Raw genomic sequence first — 19,380 nt, 5'->3', positions numbered from 1 at the left:
TTTCTTTTATTTTGTTACTGAAGAATTATTTCCGAATAATATGCCTTAATAATCAAACAAAAATCATTAAATATTGTCGTCCTATTTGAAGTCTTCTTACTTAACAAACAAAATTATTTATCCACATTTAAATTGAAGTTTGAGTACGCTGGCCTCAGCGATGTGGCTTCAGCGTTCACGGGGGAAGGGGGGGTGGGTGGAATGTAGGGGTAACGCGGGTACGGAGGGTAAGGGTAAGGGTACCCTGCGGGAAGGAGCTGGGGGTTGTGGAAGGGGGGTATTAGGGCGGGTGAGGGGTAGCCGTAAGGCAGGCCTACGGATGAGGCAGCGGCTTGAAGGATGGATGCTGCGAAAGCCGGGTCGCTGTACACGGCCGCGTAAGGCCATGCGACGGCGATGCGTTGCCTTTTGTCCTTCATTCTTCGGTTTTGGAACCATACCTGTTGATAAAGAAATATAGAGTTAGTATTTTTGATTGTCAAATTGTATTTTTGAAAGGTAAATCGGCTTGAAAGTACGCTAATTCTTTTGTGTTAAAGTTTGATGACAGAGGAATTGAGCGATGATTTGACTACAGGTTGTTTATGTCCTAAACCTATGCAATTTCAAAACTACGACATAAGAAAAGTGCCCTATTTGAAATAACATATTGAATAATTATTAAATAACTACGATGAGCTATCATTAAGGATATCAAGTTAAAATTTCGACCTCTAAACTGCCAATAAAAATAGCATAGATGTTAAAAATTATATTGGAATTATGTTGCCAATGACGCCATTCGTCAATAAAATAGAAATCGCTGAGACGTATTATATTGTGTTGTTAATTAACGCAATAAAACACTATTATCGGTATATCAGTTTCCGAGGTGCCGTTGAAAGATGAGCGGACTAAGCTGAGTTTTAAATCTATTCAACGTCTTTAAAAGCCGAAAAAACACATCTTAGCTCGCAGTAGGAACTAGCTTTTAAAACTAAAAACCGTGCCGCAACATTTTCGCACTTAGTCGCTAATTAATTGTACATTTTCGTATAAGCGAGCGCTCATAAACGCTTTAGTGGCCGTCTAAAATCATTAAGAGATGTGTGTATGTAATATATGCAAATTTTGAAATCATTTGAAAGAGGATATCGCCTAAATTTAACCGAGAATACGATAAAAGACAAGATAATTTTGTTTGCTGGGACTTTCCGACGAATATTTGACTTGTGTACGTAAAACAAGCGAGGAAATCTTAAAGTATTCCTTAAGGCAGTCAACAAAGCGTTATATTTGCTTCTAAAATCATTAAGACCGACATAATAGCAACCCCAGCGCACAATGTATGTAAATACCAAAGACTTTCCCTCCAAAACGACGCCATCTTTGTTCGCTACGTGTTAATTGGCGGGAACCACGAACATTCGCACGAAACGACTTTCCTTTAAGACTTCCAAGAAGATTATTGCATTTTATTGTTCAGAAATAATAAAACAAGGGGCTTAACGGCTCGGCTAAAAGTGAACAGACTTTGTGAGTTTATTTCAACAAAATAAAGAGCAAACATTTCGTTTTTGTTAAATGAAATTTTACAAAAATATACAAGCTTTAGCTTACAATATTTTTATCAAAAACTTCGAGTTAAAACGTATCCGGTTCGTAATCTAAAGATATGATTATCAACAAATATTAAAGCTTATTTTATTCTAAGATAATTTTATCAAGCCGCCTAACATCTAAGACGCCGCCATATTTAATTTCATTACGCAACTAATCTAAAACTCAAAACCTCAATTCATTTATTGACACGTTTCACAGCATTTATAGTATCAATAAAAATTAATCACAAAAAACAAACATACAAATAAAAATAACTGGTTTTTATAACTCATCAAATGGTAGCCGAAAGGTATAATTTAATAGATTTTAATTGGTATTATCGCGTCGTAAAACAGATGCCCATAGACAACGATGAAGTGTTTTCATTCACTCACTCACTAATGATGGAATGGCCGAGGTTTTGTTGACAGCGGATTGCTGTTGTTAAAACGCTCAGCTTTTGAAATGCTCTTTTTATCTTATATTTTAATAAATAAAATTAGTTTCTAAAAATACGATTAGTTTCATGACTTCTTAAGACCGTATAATTACGCTAAACTTTTGTAAAGTATCATTAATATCACGTTGAAATGTGACCGTTAATATAAAAGTTTGTGAGAAGTAACGCAAAAAATGCTTGACATAACCATATTTAGATTTAACAAACCGAAGAAAAACGACTTTCAGAATGTCTAAATTCTTCAAAAACCTTTAGTCAGAACCCTTTACTTAATAAAAACCGTTATTTCATCACCATTTGTTACCAAATAACGTCACATTTTTAGAATTTTATCACACCTAAAATTTCTATTCGACAGCGGGACCAGGTACTAATAATGGTCATTTTATAATGCCCCTACGTTCCGTTCTTCGCATTAATGTTCATTAGCAGGCCACAGCTACCGAATAACTCGGTCGGCTCCTTTTAATACCATCGACAAATTAGCGTGAATGTAAAACTCGAATAAAGTCGTAAAAAACACATGTTTTTTTTTTCTTTACGGGTTTCTCTTTATTTTTTATTGGAAGTGATAATTGACATTATGACTGAACTGAAGAATTTAAATTTAAATTGGCGTGTAGTTTTTTTAAGTGGAATTTTATAATTGTAAATGAAATTTTCTTGTTTTTTGAAAGAGCGTTGTTTATTCCGTTTGGCAGATAAGTTGACGCGGACAAATGTTTTACTCCTTTCATCTTTAAAACCTTTAATTAAATCGTTTTCACAAAGCTTCGGTTTATATAATTACTGAAGTATTTAGCCGCTTAATTGATTGTTAAATACTATTTCAATAGTTAACTCGATTTCTAAAGCGCCCGAGCAAGTTCTAATACATATGTAAAGTAATACTCACAAATTAGCGATCTCAAAACGTGGAAGCAATTATTGAGAGTCTAATTGACACATCATACTATTAAGTATTGAACACTAGTTACAAAACATTAGGAATCAACTTGAAGCGCTAATATTTCGATTTTTATTTCTTCTTGCTATTTCGTTAGCGTGGAGATATTTTCCGGCATGAAAAGGATCATTTAATTTAATCTAGTATATAAACTGTCTGTGTGCTAAATATCATTAAAATCTATTCAGTAGTTATTGCGAAATCGTAACAAACGTCCATACAAACTTCTGCGTATAAAGATTTTTCCGGAAGACCGAATGAATGAACTAAACCGTCTTTAACTCGTGCAAAGTCGTACATCCTTTCGCAATATTATATTTAATCATGTGATCTGTTACATGTCAAAATCTGTCAATTGGTTATTACGAAAACAGTACAAAGAGGTTTTTATCCAGGTCATTTAATGTGGGTGGCGCTGAAATGACGCCCGTTTTGTACGTGTCACATCGTGTGGGCGGGCTGAAAATTGACGTTTTGCAAGTGACACTAATGAGACTAAAGTGTATGGTATAATTGAATGTCAGTTTTTGTGAATTTGTTATGTTGAAAACTGTTACAAGTCACGAAAAATAATTGCGATTCCGATAACTTACAAGTTTGTACTAAAAGTTTTTTTGAAACACTGCAAACTTTAGTTCATTATTATATTTTTTGTTATACGCTGTTTTTTTTAGGTTTTACTATACCTATTTAAAATATCGAAATAAGCGTCATTGGCAAATCACAACTATATTTACACATTTACATTGTACCATTTTTCAGTCCCAATCATGGTGAAAATTAAAAAAAAAACTATTTTTTGTACTTTCATCTTAAATCTCAACCAAATATCCATCCTTTAATCAATCCTTCCGTTCTTCCCACTAAAAAAACACATTTTTAACACGTAAATTACGTTAATATTTTTAACATGGCGGATTCTTACCTTGATTGTAGATTCAGGCAACTGTAGTTGAGCGGCTAGCTCACATCGTCTCGGTCTGGATACATAGTTTTCTTTCATGAATTCCTTCTCTAACCTCGCGAGCTGTTCCCTTGTAAACGCCGTGCGGTATCTCCTGATAAAAATAAAGTATTTTTGTTAAAACTATGAATAAATAAGTAAAATGTAAGCCATTCCTGTCTTATACATCTTATTTCGCGATGAGAGAGAGTAAGGATTCGGTCTTTTTTATTTAGAATGTTGTAATTTGAATTAAGAACAAATAGGCTGTTTGTAACATTATTGTGTTATAGTTTAGTGATTAAAAAATATGCTGTCAAAAATGTTGTCTATGATAGGGACTTTTTGATTTAAAGTTGCCGCGAATCGGAATTTTGTTGCCATAAATGAATTAAAATTTACCTGATATTTGGGTCAGGAGCTGGGTTGGAGTTTGTCATCTGTTCCGACTGCGGACTAAGAGATTCTGTGGACAAAAGAAATAACATTTTAATAAACGCAAATGAAAATTACGATGTTCAATGCCGTACTTAGTCAAACTTAAATCGCATTAACGTTTATTCCTAAAGTTGGGCTACAAATGGATAAAATGATTTTAATTCAATTATGCATTTTGATAGCTTTCACGATTTTTGTATTTTTTTTTATTTGTATTAAAAAAGACAACTCCCGCACTAAGAATTGCTCTTGTGTCGCGGGGACTTTTACAAACATACAAACAACGGACACAAAGCACAACCAGACCCGAAACAATTATTTGTGGATCGCACAAATAATTGCTCCGTGTGGGAATCGAACCCACGACCTCCTGATGCAGTGGTATCGGCGTGGTGACCTAAACCACTGCGCTACGGAGGCAGTCATATTACGTCATTACAAAATGAAGGCTTTAACACTCAAAATAGGGGCTGAAAGTTACAAAGGGCGAGTTAGAACATGTATAAATACTTCTTAAAGGCCAAGTGACTCTAAAATCTCTAATAGATGCAGAGGACCGATTATGATTTATCTTCAAGTATTACGAAAGGGTTGTAAGTAGCACTTCAGTGGCGGTCGCTTTACAATTATCTTAATTACAGTTATGTCTAGACGTTCCAGCCGCCGACCGAGTTAAGAGTACATTTTGTCTTTGCGTGGTTCAATTTTAAGGTTAACATTTGTGAAAAGAATATATATTTTTAAGGTTGTAACATTGAATTGAAAGCGAAACATTGTTTGATTTTTGAGGTATATTGAGTATTGAGGGTTTGACATTTAGAATGTACTCCAAAATTAAACCCCATGGCGTAGACAACATCTCGATAGTTAGCCGTCTCTCGATAGTCGACAGTAGTATCATACAAAACATCAAATACCTTACTGTAATTTTTCAGTACAGGGCTTTATCTCTCTCTTAATTTTCAAAGGAAAGTATATTAACGTATCTCTAAAGCAATCATTCTAATTCACATCATTATACAGTAGTTCTTAAAATCTAATTATTCCTCTCGAAATTGACTTGTCGTAAAACAGTAAAATAGACGTATCGGCCCATCGTTCGGGAACCAGTAGCCCGCAGGTGCTAATTGAGCGCTCCCAACGTTTCAGAACGAACATTAACACTAAACAAACACAATAACCTATTGTCTAATTAAATATTTTCCCATAGACAGTTTGTCTATTTCATAAAAACAGAAGCTACAAAGAGGCCGAACACCTCTGTCTATAGCCGCTCAATTTAGAAAAAAATAACTCTTCCAACCAAAAAGCCGACTTTACAAATCTGATTAGTCGCTGAAGTGGTTCTAAATTTAAAAAGGCGCGGCAAACGGGAGCGCTATTGACATGAGTTTTTTAAAAGGGAATATCGAACGCTTTTAAGTCACGTATTGTTTTAATGGCCGCGTGATTAAGATGTTCATTTCTATTTCCGTTCCAGAATTGAATTAGCGTTTTGTCGTTGACGTTTAGCGACTTCGAGACACTGTTTTTAGGTTAGCGGCCAATTCACATGACATTGTAGCTGTTTCAAATGTTTATTTAACAAAAAAATATGACGAAACGTTATTCGGTAATAATTTCGCATTAGAGTTAAATTTATTGCTTTCATAAGTGCGTCGGGCTAAGCGATTCATGATTTTTTTTAATCGTCATTCGTGGCGTCGTAACCACTTGACATGTTCCCATGCTGGGTGGCGACAGAACACTCAAAAACCAATTTGCAATAGTCTAGCCGGTGGCTTCCTTTCAATAATTTGTTGTTGTACAAACTTTTTACATAGTCTATGGTCCCCAGCTGCGTTTATGGCGTGTGTCTTTTTGAAAAAAGAACGAGGAAACGATTGTGAATTAAAAAGTAAGTTTTAAAAGCTTCCGTTCTATATTTAGGAAGCAATCGTACTTGACGGAGACACGGAAAGTGTTTTATGCGCGTTTTTTTTGTCGTGACTATTTAAATGACGTTCCATTTAGTTCCTTGTTTATGTCTATGGATATAACTGACAAATTAGAGGCACATGATGAGTGGTTGCACAGATTGCTGTGGTTCAAGTCGCCAATGGCAAGATACACATGGAGATAATCTTGTTCTAAGAAAAGAAAATTTTCGAGATCACGGAAAGTCAACGCGAATTTTGCCCGTAAGAATATATTTTAATGAAAAATATGCTGCTAACATAAGCTGGTAAAATCATTTATTATTTATAATCGTGGAACTTAACCCATACAAGTCCCGCTTCTGAAAATTCATATCCTTAATGAGAAAGGACCTAACCTCACGATGCTGGCCAGATACAGGTCATCACAAAAACAAGTGATTATTATCTCCAATGCCCATCCAAATAAAGACCGCGGAAAATATTTTCACGAGCCGAACTAATCAAATATTATTTCAGCTATATAAAGTATATAGCAAATGATGAGTATTGATTCGTATGAGGTCATATTTCGACATTATATCGGCACCATCTTTGTTTCAGTGCGCTAACGACTGTGTACACGTAGCGTGTTAAGGCGGGGACCACACTGTAATGATCGTGAGATCGGGGGTTTTGAAAGATAGTTTTTGAAGAGTTTGAAAGAAGAAAAGATTTGTATTTATCCTTGAGAAAGTATTATTAAAGAACTTGAAAGGAAATGAAAGAAGACATTAAGAAAAGAAAGGTAGGCTTTTCAGTATAACTTATGCAGTTCTATTTTGTTGGGTAGAGATTTGGTGGAAGCATCTAAAGATTTTTAGCTTTTAAGAAAGCCCCGGGTCAAATATTGTTTTTATAATTTGAAGTTATTCTTTTGCATTAATTGCGAAATTTTGACAGAGGAAGTAAAGAAAGCAACAGTCAATCTGTGTCTTAATCGGCTTCACGGCTTAGAAAAGACGATTTAAATGATTTCAGCGATGCTTTTTTTAAGTAATTTTCACATTGTCAACTATTGCTTCCAATAAAGTTATAAATGTATATTATATTAGCCTCAAAAACTGCGGCGCCTTTACACTCCTAACCTTGACGACTCGATAAAACAATGAACCAACAACGAACATTATTAAAACGTTATGAAACCCATCGTGGTTCACCATTTAACACCGAAACCAGTACACGAATCATTTGACTAATAAAAACCACCTAATATGATTGAAACTCTTTGGTGGTTAGCACTTGTGACAGATGAGGCTGAATGCTTGTGATCATTGCCAATGTGTTACAAAAAAAATTGAACAGTCATTGTTTTAGTTTATGAGGAGCTCGTGGCTTAGTTTATAACAGCCGCACGGATCGATCTCTGAGGTTAAGCTACGCTTGCCGAGGTTGTTCCGTGAATGGGTGACCATCTTATACATATCGAGTTCCTCCGTGTTTCGGAAGGCACGTTAAATTGTGGGTCCCGGCTGTCATTTTCGAAGATCTTTGACAGTCGTTAACAGTAGTCAGAAGCTTGAAAGTCTGACAACGAGTCTTACCGAAGGGTATCGTGTTAATACCCAAGTAACTGGGTTGTAAAGGTCATATAGGCAGTCGCTCCATGTAAAACACTGGTATCCAGCTGCATCCGGTGAGACTGGAAGCCGACTCCAACATAGTTTGGAACAAAGGCTAAGCGAATATATATTGTTTTAGTTTATGATTTATTTTTTTGAATAACGATTGTTTTGTTTTTATTTTTGAGAAGGTTAATAGTTTAGAAAGACTCAAATAAAAGCTCAAAGTTATAAATCTTTGTCGCCCATTAAGATATAATCAGTGACATTACCAATAATAACAAAATTAACTCATGAAATAACACAAAAATAAAGCAGCACATTCACAAACCGACACTAAATAGCTAATTAAATGCGACACCGTTCAATTTGCGCACCAAATTGCTACTGTAATAGGCGAAAACCGATAGCCGGGGCATTAACAATTGGATTATCGAGAATCGCTGTCGCCCTGTGCATGCCACGCGCCGGTAATTGTATTGCCGTGAATGGCCCCCTTTAATATGTTTATTGTCTATCACCGCATCGGTTGATCGTTCCACTGATTTCGAATTAAAAGGATATTAACGGTCATTTTGTTAGTCTATGGATGTGACTTTTACACATTTAGGTACCTATGTCATTTAGGAAACTACAATATAGCAAAGAATAATAAAAACATACATCTACACAACGTATAGAAAATTTGTCAATAAAATGTATTTCTATTAAAAGGAGATGAAGAAAAATATATATCAGCAACGGGAAAATCTTCGACTTGGTATCAAATTCTTTTCCCCAAATTACTAACATAATAATGTTAAATATAAACAATATACAGCCAGAAAAATAAAATAAAAAACAAACCGTATGCTACCACTATCAATCAACTACCAAAGCAAAACTTCGCAAATCTCCAGAGACTTAAAACAATTTGAATTCACAAAAGCAATTATCCCATACACAGTCAATTACACTGTGTCATCCCCTTGTTACTCACCCTCACACAAGCAATAAAATTGTACCAATGAAGATAAATATCTCCTAGGGGAGTTGCAACAATAAAAACAAAATCAGTTTAAGCTCAATTGACAAGGTTTCAAAGGATTACGACGATGACGGAGAGTAATAATGTTATTGTTTATGATTTTGATACTGGCTGGTAACAAACCAGTATCAAATGTTGGCGCGGTCATTCTATAGATGGGTGACCGCATAGTGGTATTTGAACTGAGAGTCAAGGAGGTCACGTAAAAAGTCGATCCCGGTTGTTCTCAATTAAGATAACAGTCGTTAAGCCATGTCAAAGGTCTCTCGGGCGGCTTGAACAACTTTGACACTAGGTTGACCACTAAGCATACGATAGATCGATAGATAGATATGGGTGTGATGGCTGATGAACAAGAAAATGTAAATAAAATATCGCGATACCGACCATGAATATTTACGACCAATACATCTATTCAAACAGTTTGACTCCAATTACAATATATCCAGTCAATTTACCCTTATTAAGCTAAATTGCAACACTATTCGTAACTTTAATTCACCAATTTATAATCTGTAATTAAAATGGCGACCTGTCAGATTATGGCGGGAGTCCACCCACACTTTCTTTCATACAATTGAACTTTTACAAAATGGCAGCTGCGGTGAGTTCTATTTGACGTTAATTGGTGTTTATTTAATTTATTGTGGTGAATTAATTGTTATTGAGATGTTAAGTCATTGGTTTTACGATTTAGGAAAGTAATTGTTAGAATGAGGTATATTTTGCACTCTAACGGCCCGATCCGACTTAGCTCAGTTTAAAAAGTAAGTGTTGAATAGCCTATCTGCTGGATAAATGAAAAATGATAGCAGATGTAGTGACAACTCTTAATTTATCTCATAATTAGTCCAGATAAGTTCACTTATTCAGAAATGTTTAAAACGGGGCTTAGTGTCTTAAATAGGATAAATAAAAATCAAAATTACACTATTAGGTATAACGGGCAATTAGCACATAACTCGCAAAACCATAGACTAACCTAACGGTACCATAGATAACATTATAGACCTAATAAAAATAACCCAAAAATGGCGGGTCACATTATATTTAATATTTTGTTTTTGATACAACAAAAGAGTCGGCGTTTTACAAAGATACTAATTGTAAAAAGGCAATAAACGATAAAATTTTGACAAGAGCTTAAACACAAACCCCAATAACTTTATAATCAACCTTAAGTCAAAGTAATAAGGTGTATTTTCGTTCAACTCAATGTATTAATTTTGACAATTTGAAAAATATTTTTCAAAAATGATAAACTATCCTTATTTCAAACACTTAAGGTGTGTTTTCCTTCAACGGAATATTTTTTGACAGTATTCTTATGTTGGTATTACCTGGCAAAATTTGTATGTTTGTAATAAAGGAGCCGTTAGCGGTACCTTTGACGATTATTACGAAGGCACATTTTTATTACTGTTATAATAATTATTGATTTAACAACTTATTATTTGGTGTAATGTGTTAGTTTGGAAAAAATCGGTAATTTCATATTTATATTATTTTATTAGGTGGAAATCGTAGTTATTTTGTAGCTGTGATATGACTCGATGTTAAATATAGTTAACGCTCTAAAGAGAATGACATTTTACTTAGTTTTGTTGTATTCTTTAAAAACTATAGAAAAAATCAATTAAATAATATTAATACAGTAATTAGGCTTTTCAATGTTAATGATATTCTTTACCATTGGTTTGTAAAAGATAGAACCAGTCAGAAGCACTCACTAATTACACAATGGAGAATGTTACTAGGTATGCCAAATCGCTTGAAATTTTGACTCAGTAAAGCCTGTACATGTACATGCAAACTAGTTTTTGTTTCAGTCAAAAATACCAAGTAGTTTTGATTTTACAAGCATTCAAAGTTTCAAAAAATATCGAGTCCCGCTAACAGCGTGACGTCATACTACACCATGCCGCGCGAGCCGCGTCCCGCTTAATATCAAGTCTCCAGCCGTAGATGTAATAGCTTATGCAGTATTTTGTTGTGTTTTCGTCTGCTTATTACATTTAAAGTGTAATAATAGTAAATATTATTCAAAAAGACTATGTGAGCCAGACTTAGCGTAATGTACAATGACGTCACACCGACTCGCGCGGTTACAACTTGTTTTGCTAATAAATCGGAAACTAATTGACGTATCAAAGTAATTCTTTCACTAGTATTTTTTATTTTTAACAGAGAATATGGAGAGCTAATAATCCAAATTTGTTAACATTCTCCATTATACACAATTAGCATATTATTATTGTATAACAATGTTCTTACATTTTTACTCATGAGAAATCAATAAACTCAAAAATCTAAACATATGTAAGTTTAAGGTAATAAAACAAGCACCGAAGGTTAAAGTCTTATCACTGGCAGTTAAAGTAGTAAATAAATAAATATTTAAACATATAATCTATCAACAACCTTACTAATATATTATTAATAATAACTAATTAAACAAACAAAATAATAAAGCCATACCTTTACTTTTAGGCGAAGAGGGCGGCGTATTCACGCTCAAATCACTATACACATGACTTTTAGCCATTAAATCAGCAGTAAAACCTTCTTTCATAGCTCTATGGTCAAACGAATAATTCCTAAAAGCCTCCATCACTGATGCCTTTGCCTCGAAAAGGTAAACTGTCAAATGTCAGTTTGTTTTCGTTGCACGTAACGGACGGCTATAAAAATCTATAATGCGTTGACCAATCAGCGTTCTTGGTTTTTATCCCCACCTTGTGGGCGTGGCTTCATAATCGTTTTCTGTCTCTTTCCCTCTAGAGCTTTTGTTTCGAGCTTATTTCACGGGTGTATTGTTAAGTTGGTGGCACAATGAGGCCTTGGTGTAGTTTTTTACGCAATTATGTGTATGATATCGTGGGCGGAATGTAATTGATTTGGCATTGTTTTAATTTTGGTTGTGTTATTTTTGGAGAAATTGCTGAAATTGTATTGGAATGTTTATTTACCGTGAGAATCAGATAGACGCGACACAGATAAATCTTTATCATTTGTGTTTATACTTATTACTATTATTTTGATGATCTAGGACACTCTTATTGAATAAGTCCAGTTAATAATGTGTTAAAATCAATAACTAGTTTGTATGTCTTTTCATATTTTTCATTCAAATCTTTTCTCCTACCAACTAAAACTTACTTCTTAAATTTTCTTAACAGAATTATCCAATGTATTTTTTTTAATAATTAGTTATATTGAACAAGTAAATCATACAAACAAAGATAACCATTACATCCAACATCATTTCTCAAAGCAATCCAATTATTGTGTACACCGTCCAACTCACTAAAACAAAGACAAACCCTCTCATTGTACCACAAACTTAACAATTTAATCATGTCTTCATCTGCCATAACTGGCTTGCACTGAACATCATAGACACTTATTACACCAAGTTATTAATACAATCTGCTTTACTTTCATGATGTATTGCACTGCTTCTACTTCCAGTTAGTTTTGTAGAGAACAGTACCTCGATTCTCTACCACTATCGACTACCGACAACCGGCTAGCTATCGAAATTTTGACATTTAGAATGTACTGCCAAAATGTTTCCTACGACACCCGTCAGAGGCGCTGATCAAATTTTCATACAAAATTTCTCGATGACAGTTCGGTTGTCGGTAGTCGATAGTAGTAGAGAATCGAGGCACAGATTTATAAAGAAATGTATCAAGATATGTTAACTGTAATAATATATTGTTGATGTTTTCTGTCATTATTATCCAACGGTTTAGGTTATCTGGTACTTGAACAACAAATTTTATCTTTTCTAACATATTTAACTGGAGGATTAAGGTATCCGGCGTGATTTTAAGTCTCTTTAATACGTACAAGCTGTTCCGCTCGCGAAAAAAAAGGCTTCTGTCGTTCTCTGGAATATAGCGGTTCCTAGCTTAACGTATAGTTTAGTTAAGGCTTTGTTTGATAATATGACAAACAAACAGACAAGTCTTTTAGTCACTGATTTTCATTTTTTAAGCGTTTAAATAACCTTCTTTGAAGTAACCAATGCTTAGCATATCACATCATGATTTGGGGAGGATATTGAAAGGCCATAGTAGACCAAAGACCAATACTATAGAGACGAAATTCTGCAGCAATAAGGTGAAACAAATTACACTTCTCCTAACTGCGGCATTTAAAACAAAAGAATCAAAACCAAAGAAATTCTAAGAATCATTACGTATTCACCAAAAATGTGGAAGCTTTAAACCGATCCTAACCTACAAAGCAATAAAAGAGAAATTCTCCATTATACCACTCCATAATTGAGCAAAAACAATACATATTGTGACAACAAACGACAATGAGAACTAACTTTTACAATTTTTGGCGGCAATTTTGACAGACGTCATGCTGTGACAGTTGACAACAATGGCGGACTTACGGTAGCCATTTATATGCTACTGGAAAATCGTTTTGTTTGAATTAAAACGTTGTGACTGCGTTGTTGTATAAAGAAAGATTTATTGGTTCTTAAGGTGGTTTACCTAGTTTAATTATCATATCTGCCTATAAATTGACTGAAGAATGAGAGAAACTAGAGAACCAGTAAACTGTTTTTCCTACTGAACGTAATAATGCTTTAAATACTGTACAATATGTGTCTGGAAATATAAACATAATGAATTCGATGATATCACTCTAAAATATATTTGTTCGAGTCTTTGCACTCTTAATGCCTTTTAAAATCATTACATACTACTTTATTTTTCACATTTTCCAAGACAAGCCATGTCTGACGCATATAATAATACTTAAATACTACTTTAATACTTAAATCTTACTTCAGACCCTTTGATTTTCGTCAAGAAAATGAACAAAATGTAAATGAAAATCAAAGCGAAGCATTTTGTGACATCATATTTTTTTCAAATGATAATTTATTAATGCAAATCACAGATAAATCACACAATAATAAGATAGACGACGGAAAATACTAAGCATGTTGAATTTTCTCATTAAAACGATCGTAAGTACTTGGAAATCTGCGAGGAAAAACACTGCTCCTTATTCCACGAAATCTTAGCAATTAGTTTGACAATGTAAGTGTTTATATTTACTCAGTAACCAATGTTTAAACAGCCAATAAACGCTTTAATAAGTGCTTATGTTGAAAAACATGTGCATTTTCAATCGAAATAAAACACAATTTTTCATACATACATAAAATCACGACTCCTTTTCATAAGGGTAGGCAGAGCCCAGAGAACGCCACTTGGTACGATTCTTATAAACTTCCCTTGCTTCATTCACATACATGTAATACATGTTATCATTCAGGACCGCCGGTAACGAGTAGCACTTTACCTTTTGTAAGACATCACCGATATGATCCGTGTATGTCTATTAATGCATTAATTATGTAAAATAAATTACCTATTATAAACATGTTTCAATGCACGACCATGTTTTCTAGGATTCTTGCGCGATTAATTCTCTAATCAGTTCATTCTTTATCGTGTTTCACCCTAGCATTTAAATTATTCATAAAACATATCAATTCTCGATTCGAACATAAAAAAAAACAAATGACTACAACACTACCAATAAAAAAGCATATCAGTTACAGTTGCCATATAAAAAAAACTTGACAGAACGGACTTGACATAGACCAAATGTGTCCCTTTTTTTATTCATTATAATAGCATGTTTTGCAAACAATGTAATGCTCAATTGACTGTTTAATATTGTTGATAATATTATATTCAGGGGGGATTAAATGCAGCTAATATTTAAGTAAAGTTTGTGACGATGGATAAACCTTTTTATGTTTATTTAATTACTCTTTTACGGCAAAGTGCCGAAACGGATTTAAATGAGATTTGATACACATATAGTTTATTACCTAGATTAACATATAGGATACTTTTTAAAATTCAGATTTCAGCTTCTTACATTTTGTACACCATATTATTTTCAAAGTGCGGCGCGCCGGCGCGGCGTCGCGTCGCCAATTTTCGCGATAAGGGTGTAGCGACGGGAAAATTCGCGGTTTCGCGGCCCGACGGGATATAAAATACGCAATTTTTTATCACATACAGAATACAGATTTTCTTATGTTCGTTCTTATGTAATAAGTTTTAATTTGGATAAAGTACTTAGTTGAGTAATAAAACGATTAAGAATATCTTTTAGTTATGCCGCCAATATCCAAAAATAGGAGAGCTAACGGTACCACAAAAACATTATCTAAATTAACGCAAAAACGCATTTTTTACACAAAGAAAAACCTCCGCTAAAATTACATCTAGCCATAAAATACCACGTTATTTGAATAAAACAGTTAGACCTAGGTACGGTTGTAAAACATCAAAGCGACGTCGGGCGGCAGACATAGCTTGTAAAATACCGCTAGACAATAATATTTTTATTTTCTCTCAAGGTAAAGGCATAATGCGGCATAATGACAACGCCTTTAGAAAAAAAAAAACGCCGCTCTATGGTAAAAAAAACTGTTTTGGTTGTTTAGTCATTAATGTGATTATTCTTTTAAAGCTGATTATGAAAGACTTAATGCAAAATTAAATGTTTGTTTTTCTTAAACAATATTAACCGAATAATATACTGTATGTATGTGAATGAAGCAAGGGAAGTTTGTAAGGATCGTACCAAGTGGCGTTCTTTGGTCTCTAATTACCCCTATAAGAATAAGGCGTATTATTTATGTATATCAATAAATACGCTTATTAAATTAAAATCAGGGGTTTCAGGAGGCTTCAATCATCCATTTTGAGAGGTGATTTCCGAATTGAAACATCGAATATTGTAATTTATAAAAGCTCTTTAGTAAGACAACAAATGCGCCGCTTTTATAACTTAAAATATGGTCATTGATTAATAATAATTACAGTTACCTATCTTATTTATTTAAAGACATATAATTAAATAATTGTCAACATAATAAAATTTAAATTAAAATCTACATTATCGAGCAGTAAGTCACAAACTGTAATCGCCGCGCGACTCCACGCGAGAGAAAAGTCGTGAAAAGCGACGGGAAAGGATTTTCCGATTCCGTCGGTGAAATGATTTTTCTTTGCGATAGGTAATATTTTATATGTTTTAGAGTTTTTCAATTACGGTAACAATATTATTGGGATTGAAATGATTACAATAGAGATTTTATAATATTTTCAGCATTATTAAATGTAATTAAAAATTAGTTTTCTAAAACTTACCATGGGGTCTATCATCAACACCATCGCTGTCCACCTCACTCCTCACACTCCCAGGGCTCGCCCTCTTCAGTTCCTCCTGCTGCCCTCCTTGCTCTTGAAACCCTCCCATCCGTTTATCATAAGACATGAAAAAAGGGAAATTCGGCACCCGATTCTGTTGAAAATAATAACCCATTTTTCCATCCCTAATTTTCAGTTCCTCGTCTTCCGAATGTTCATTAGTATTCGAATAATCTTGGGAAATACTATTTTCGATATCGATTTCGGGCGATCGTCGATCATTGATGCCGACAATCGATTCAATCGAGAAGTTCTTCGAAGGCATTTTCGTTTGCATTTTATTTATTTCCGATTCCATCACTGCACTAACACTGGCCACTTAAGAATTTTTGTATTTGAAACGTCCGAATGTCAGTTGTGTACTGATGTCAGTGGCGCGTCTTTCGTCTCTCGTGGACCACGCCTCTAGCTAGGGGGAGGCCATAGCTTTTATTATATACATTTCGCTCCATTTTACATCTTATTTTCTTACACTAAAGTTCAAATTCCCTTGCCTTTATTTGGCTACGCGCCAGCTTCGACGACTAGGTAAGTTGTTTTCAACGTTATTTGAATATAGTTAAGGTCGGTTGTTGAATGTATATTGATAAATAAATACGTATTATGATTTGGTGTAATGCGACAAAAAATGGCGACCGATTAATAAATAAGTGGTCAATGATGCGTTGTGTTAACTACTGTTATAAATACGTTTTATTTGTTGGTTGTATAGCGCTGATATTATTCGCTGGGACTTTTATTTTTCGCTGAAATCACGAATTATAGATTTTCTTTTCACTATGTTTGATAGTAACATTTTTTTTCCTCAATGTCTTTGTTGCATTTAACGTGGTTAATAGTGATTAAACAATATTATAAATTAACTGTTGTTTTATTTATTTTACGCAATCCTATGTACCTAATACTATGTACCTACTTGTAGTGAAGAATTTAATTATCTTTATTAAATTAATATGGGCTTCTTTAAATCGATACTTTTTTTAAGGAAAAGTAGAGTTTTCCGAAACAAGAAGTTACCTTTTCTACTGTCTAGTCGGGATAAACTCAAAAACGTTTATTACTTTAAAAGTGTTCATAAAAGAGGTTAATAGGTGTAACAATCTTTAATAAATATAGCGCTTTAATTTGTATTAAATAATAATAATATGTATGTATGAAAACTGTATGCCGCCTGATTATATTATTAAACTAGCTGACCCGCGCAACTTCGCTTGCGTCACATGAGAGAATCATATTTTTCCCCGTTTTTGTAACACTTTTCACTGGTACTCTGCTCCTATTGGTCGTAGCGTAATGATAAATAGCCTATATCCTTCCTCGATAAATGGGCTATCTTGTTAGATAGCCCATTTATCGAGGAAGGCTGATGATTTTTCAAATCGGACCAGTAGTTCCCGAGATTAGCGCGTTCAAACAAACAAACAATCAAACAAACAAACTCTTCAGCTTTATAATATTAGTATAGATGTAGTTTTTCTTTAGGTGAGCGCCGTGAGTTTCTTGTTAGTTCTTTTATAATAGGTAAGGCTCTACCTTCTTTCCAAACTGGTATTAGATTCCGTAATTGTAATGACTATTATATGTATTCAACATTTCAGACCGAGAGCTATTTTACCACAAAGATTCACTCTGCGGTAAATTTTAAAATTCAGTGATCAAATGTCTGATAGTAAAATCCGAAATTAAATAATATCACAAAACATTTCGGACAACAAAATTACCAACAGCTAATACAGAAAGAGCTTAAGCAAGCTTAGCAATGCAATATACCGAGTTACAGATTATTAAGTCCAAAAAATACTTAACTTCTGAATCGAGAATCTAACCTCGGACTTTACGATCAGTAACAACAATTGAAACGCGCTAATCTCAGGAACTACTGGTCCGATTTGAAAAATTGTTTCAGTGTCAGATAGCCCATTTATCGAGGAAGATTATAGGCTATTATATTATTACGCTACGACCAAAAGGAGCAGAGTACCAATAAAAAATGTTATAAACACGGGGAAAATTTTGATCCATTCTCGCTTATGCGACGCAAGCGAAGTTGCATGGGTCAGCTAGTCTATATTATTCCCGTTTGAAAGGTCTGATTACTGTAATATTTCATGTTATAGCGGCAACAGAAATAATCATGAACTGTAAAAATGTCAACTGTTTAACTATCACGGTTCATGAGAAACAGTCTGGTGACAGAAAAAACGACAGCGAAGTCTTAGTAATGGGTCCCATTTTATGCTTTTTGTTCGACACATTACAAATTTCTTAAAGCGAAATTACGATCGTGAATTCGACGATTAACAAACAATAATAGAAATTCACATATGTGATCCGGTTTCACCCTCTAGAGGACTGTAAAAATTAGATGAAGCGAAATATAGTGATCGTCAATTCGATGAGTAACAAACAATAATAGAAATACACGAATATGATTTACTTAACATGTCTTTTACTCATATTCAAATACATAGCATGTATTATTGTTATGTACATATACCTAAATATATAATATTATAAAGCGGAAGAGTTTGTTTGTTTGTTTGTTTGATTGTTTGTTTGTTTGTTTGTTTGAACGCGCTAATCTCAGGAACTACTGGTCCGATTTGAAAAATTCTTTCAGTGTTAGATAGTCCATTTATCGAGGAAGGCTATAGGCTATATATCATCACGCTACGACCAATAGGGGCAGAGTAGCAATAAAAAATGTTACAAAAACGGGGAAAATGTTGACCCATTCTATCTTATGTGACGCAAGCGAAGTTGCGCGGGTCAGCTAGTACCTAAATAAGGATGATTCATAGTAAATCCCCGTATACTCGTGAGTCACTCATCTAAAGTAAATAGTTTTGTTGAAAAAGCCTCATTATTACCAATGAGTCGTTCCGTTCGACATTATCTTATTCTCGTTTTTCGCCGTCTGTTTTATTGTTATGTATTAGTTTCCAATTATGAGACTGGTAGTGTTTTTACCTTTAAAACATACTTGTGAACTATCAGTAGTATCGGTAGAGTAAAACTATGTGAGTTTTCCAAATGGAAAATTATTTTCGTTGTTATTAGACCGTGCAAAATAATAATAAATAAGTAAATTATCATAGCATTTAAGCGTGGAGAATAAAGTTGAAATAAGATATATCGTATATAATATACTTATTTCTATGTATATAGAGATACAATAAGGTTTTCAAGAGTTTCATCTGAAG

The 19,380-nt window shown here is 33.9% G+C and overlaps 1 protein-coding gene across 2 annotated transcripts; it reads right to left on the bottom strand.

The window, feature by feature from the left end:
* Positions 1 to 63: 63 nt before the first annotated feature.
* Positions 64 to 16,520, bottom strand: LOC142984555 (segmentation protein even-skipped-like). Of its 2 annotated transcripts, none has more exons than XM_076132258.1 (4): positions 16,118 to 16,520; positions 4,333 to 4,396; positions 3,913 to 4,045; positions 64 to 440 (listed from the first exon to the last, which is right to left on the bottom strand). In XM_076132258.1, exons 1-4 carry the CDS (start codon positions 16,473 to 16,475, stop codon positions 114 to 116), a joined length of 882 nt encoding a protein of 293 aa, XP_075988373.1. In that variant the 5' UTR covers positions 16,476 to 16,520; the 3' UTR covers positions 64 to 113. The 2 variants fall into 2 exon arrangements, with proteins under 2 accessions (XP_075988373.1, XP_075988374.1); XM_076132259.1 differs by lacking the exon at positions 16,118 to 16,520 and adding an exon at positions 11,391 to 11,573.
* Between the last annotated feature and the right edge of the window lie 2,860 nt (positions 16,521 to 19,380).

Source organism: Anticarsia gemmatalis, chromosome 27, assembly GCF_050436995.1.
Source record: "Anticarsia gemmatalis isolate Benzon Research Colony breed Stoneville strain chromosome 27, ilAntGemm2 primary, whole genome shotgun sequence".
NCBI classification, from domain to species: Eukaryota; Metazoa; Arthropoda; class Insecta; order Lepidoptera; family Erebidae; genus Anticarsia; species Anticarsia gemmatalis.
This window is presented reverse-complemented; position numbering and strand designations above follow the sequence as displayed.